General features: G+C 44.6%; 1 protein-coding gene across 1 annotated transcript in view; it reads right to left on the bottom strand.

Moving 5' to 3' along the window:
- Positions 1-3,970, bottom strand: part of kmt2e (lysine (K)-specific methyltransferase 2E) — a 34,798-nt gene that overhangs the window by 6,730 nt on the left and 24,098 nt on the right. The window contains exons 14-19 of the mRNA XM_020616797.1: positions 3,296-3,478; positions 2,870-3,196; positions 2,332-2,631; positions 1,974-2,124; positions 1,474-1,700; positions 1,333-1,389 (exon numbers count right to left, since the gene is read on the bottom strand). Coding sequence (XP_020472453.1) covers positions 1,333-1,389; positions 1,474-1,700; positions 1,974-2,124; positions 2,332-2,631; positions 2,870-3,196; positions 3,296-3,478 — 1,245 coding nt within the window. The remainder of the gene's footprint in view (positions 1-1,332; positions 1,390-1,473; positions 1,701-1,973; positions 2,125-2,331; positions 2,632-2,869; positions 3,197-3,295; positions 3,479-3,970) is intronic.

Below are 3,970 nucleotides of genomic sequence, written 5' to 3'. Positions count from 1 at the left end.
CTGATGACATGAACCCTGCAGCACTGAGGTTCCTTCCAAAGACAATAAAAAGCAGGAGAGCTGCATCTGACAGAGAAGTGGAAACTCATGTTATTTATTCTGCCAGCAGATAAACTCAGGAAGCAACTGGAACTTCAACTATATGTAATGTTTCATCCTATTAATCTGCTGTTTTGCTCTTCTATGTGGGTGGTGGCAAAATGTGTGTAATGAAGTTCCACTATAAATTGAGAGTTGACATCTGTGGCTTTCTTTTCTTTCACATTCTTATTTTGTCTGCCTTTGTAATTCCTCTGTGAGGAGCAAGGATGTATTTGAGGTTTGATGAGGAGGAGCCACAAACAACACCAAGGACTGTCAGACTTATTCATGGGGAGAGAAATGGTCTGTCAGGGGAGGAGGACTGAGTTAGATACACATCACAGGAAGAGGGAGCACAGTGTAGTCTGAGCACAACTGACATGAAGCCTCTGATGTCAGGTCTGCTCGGCGCAACCTGCCTCTCTTCCGCCTTTCTCTTCCTTCCTTTCTTTCAGCTCTCTCGACCTGTGGGCTCTGCACCTCAGCTGTGTTGCATTCGGTAATTAGCGACTCATTTGTCTGTGCGCACAGTTGAGGTGCATCCCAATGATTACCTTCCTCCTTATTTATACCTCTGGCAGACGCTCCCTCGTCGCCGGAGCATTAACTTTTGGCCTCCCTACACTGGTTACCTGTCCATTTTCGGGTCCATTACAAAATTTTACTCTTTGTTTTTAAATCCCTTCATGGCTCTGCACCATCCTACTTAACTGATTTGCTTCATTGGCATACACCCACACGCTCTCTGAGGTCAGCAAATCAGTTTCTCTTGAGTGTCCCAAGAACGAAGCGTAAGCTTAGAGGCGATCGAGCCTTCGCAGTTGCTGGTCCTAAACTCTGGAATGATTTACCACTGTCCATTAGACAAGCCTCTACCCTGTCTGTTTTTAAGTCTCTTTTAAAAACTCATTTATTTTCCCTGGCATTTTGATATTTTTGTGTTGATTTTAGTCATTTGATTGATTATATTTTATATTGTTGTTTGTGGTTTATAATTTATATTGTTTTATTGCAATGTACAGCACTTTGGTCCACTCTGGTTGTTTTTAGTGCTTTATAAATAAAGTTGGTATGGTATGGTATGGTAAATCAATAATCTTCACAATTTAGTATGAGACAGGACACAATAGATTCTGTTGAGCAATTACAACTGAGAATTACTAATCAGACTGCTGACATGATCAACAATGTCTGAAAATCCATCAACACTAATTCCTATGAATACTCTGTCTAGTTGTGACCTCCACTCACCTCCTGCACACTGGGTTTCTGGCTGACCTCTGGTGAGCTCTCCCCTGAAGATTCATTCTGTGAAACCAAACACACACTCTGTCATTCCCATTCTTTTTCAAATATGCAACTTTATAGTGTTTTCCATACAGAGAGCCTTACATCCTGAGTGGCACTAAGTGTGTGTGTTGGGGTACTGGGCAAGGGCTCTGTACTGGGCTCCTCTATTCGGGGACGTGGTGGGGTAGCCAGTAACACGGGGATTGCAGGTGTCTCCGACTGGTCCATCCTGGTAGGTGTGGCACAAGGGGAACCATAGGGTGTTGAGCTCTCGGACATACAGGCATCTAACGGACTCAACCGGCGCTTTTTCAAAGGTGTGGGTAACTCTGAAGGAAGAAAATTACTATGTTTTATGCACTTTTATACAAAAGTTTTTTGCATAGTGACTTTGGTAAGACTTGTTCTAAGAGAGCATAAAAGGTAAAGGTTTGTGGAAATACGATTTCTAAAACAGTGGGTGAAAACCAACATTATAATTGTACGATTCTATACCAAATTTTTGGATTGCTACCTTGTTTCAGTCTGGGTACAAACAGACTAACATGAGCTAGTTCTAAAGTCTTAAGAGGCTCACAGCTTGGTTCCCATCTGGAAATTACCTGGCAATGAGCAAGTGCCATTGTAAGGTAAAGGGCTGTCAGAGTCTCCATTAATGGAGGGGCTGAGAGGACCCTCACTGGGCATGAGGAGGCTTGGCCGTCTGGCTGGGCTGGTGGAACCTTCTTCCTCTAGGGCCTGCTTCAGCCATCGCTGTGGGAGAGGAAGGGTTTGGTAAGTCAACAAAGAATGCATCTCAATACAAATAGAAAAACTTTCAATAGTTGCTAAATACAGACAATCCTCTCTTTCATCATACTAATGATAATTCTTCATCATAAGAATAAGCAAGACAATCGTGCCTAATAAGACGGATGAAAAAAAATCCAAAGGAAATGCCAGCCTATTTCTACCCTGTACCTTCTTGCAGGAGCCAGTGGTTGGTGGTGTTTCAGGCAGTTCTCTGGATCGCCGTCGTCCTGTAGGAACTCCAGGAGCAGTGGGACTGCGGTTTGCTAGGAATGGGGATGAGAAACGGATGTAGTGTTTTGGTGTGCTGTAGACCTGTGGTGAGCAGGCCATGCCCGGTAGGGCGTTCAGCTGTGTGGCAAGTACTTCAGGGTCACTGCTTATTCTCAGCGGTCTCTCTGGGGCTGGCTCTGGGGTTTGAACTGCACCACGGTCCTGCTGCTTCTCTCCCACCCACTCACTAACAAAGTGCTGTTGAGTATGAGAAGTTTTAGTAAATTGTCTGACATATTTATAAGGCTTCCAAAACATTAAATGTGTTTGGTGCTTTTGCTTAAACAATTTAACAATTAATAATTTCTTAGTTTACAAGTTGCTATATTTTAAAAACAAGCTGTAAGAGCACGAAACAACAGCATAGCTGTTCATCAACCACACAGTAGTTGCTTAATAATGTTGCTCATGCAGAAATAAAAAAATGTATCTGTACCTTTTTTGTTTTAAAGCTCTTGCTCCCAGTGCGGTTTCTATCAGGTGCAGGTGAGCTGCTATGGGGAGGGCTTGTGTCCGGTGCTTGAGCAGAGACTGCCTCTGGTTCTGGTGCAGTGGGCGTTTCTCCTTCAGGGGCATCATTGGTCAGGGGTTCCACGGACTCGACTGGAGAACCAGGAGCCAAATCAGAACAGGTGCTGATGGTGCGAGCTCGCCGGCGCTGCTGGCCAATATGCGTTCGGTTTCTTGAGAAACTTTTCCGGTTTCTCGAGCCTTTGACCTTTGCCGGCTTTAGCCCTGGCTCCTCTTTCACTTCCAGAAGAGGCTGTTACAAAGACAGTAAGGTGTTATTAATTAAAACAATGCAATACTGAGCATCCACCCACAAACATGTATTTGGTTTTTCCTCACTCCATGCTCTCACCTGTGTAACAGCTGGGGAATCTGCTGTCTCTGGTGTGGCAGGCTCCTCCTTGATGTCACTGCGACCCCCACACTCTGCCTTTACGCTACCGATTCGCTCTAGGGCCTGCTCTCTGCGTTTCTCTCTCTTCTCCATGCGAGCAAATGCTTGTAGGATGGCCTCCATCTTCCTCTCTTCTCGTGTCTGCAGAGGATTAGATGTGGGATTGGGAGAAGGGGTGATGGAGAGAAAGAGGGAGCAGAAGTATTACAGACCAAGGAGTACATGTCACCTACAGACCCTCAGAGGTAGCGAGACAACAGATTAACATGTGTTACACAGCAAAAGCCTTTTTAGCTGAGCGCAGCAACAATAACAAAGTGACCCCTTGCTTTTACAATAAAGGGAAGCAAGAAGGAGAGAAGGTCGCACAGAAGCAACATGAAAATGCTGTAAGGTTGTGTCAAAAGATGACTAGGACAAGCAGATGTAGTTTACCAGTGTGTTCCTGTACATATACCAGTCAGGCATAACATTATGACCACTGAGAGGTGAAGTGAAGAACACTGATTATCTCATGGCACCTGTCAGTGTGTGGGGTATATTAGGCAGCAAGTGAACATTCAGTCCTTGAAGTTGATGTGTTGGAAGCAGGAAAAATGGGCAAGTGTAAGGATCTGAGTGACTTTGACAAGG

This window comes from Monopterus albus, unplaced genomic scaffold (assembly GCF_001952655.1).
Source record: "Monopterus albus unplaced genomic scaffold, M_albus_1.0 scaffold178.1, whole genome shotgun sequence".
Lineage (NCBI taxonomy): Eukaryota > Metazoa > Chordata > Actinopteri > Synbranchiformes > Synbranchidae > Monopterus > Monopterus albus.
The sequence above is the reverse complement of the archived record's forward strand: the minus strand, read 5'-3'. Positions and strand labels throughout refer to the sequence as shown.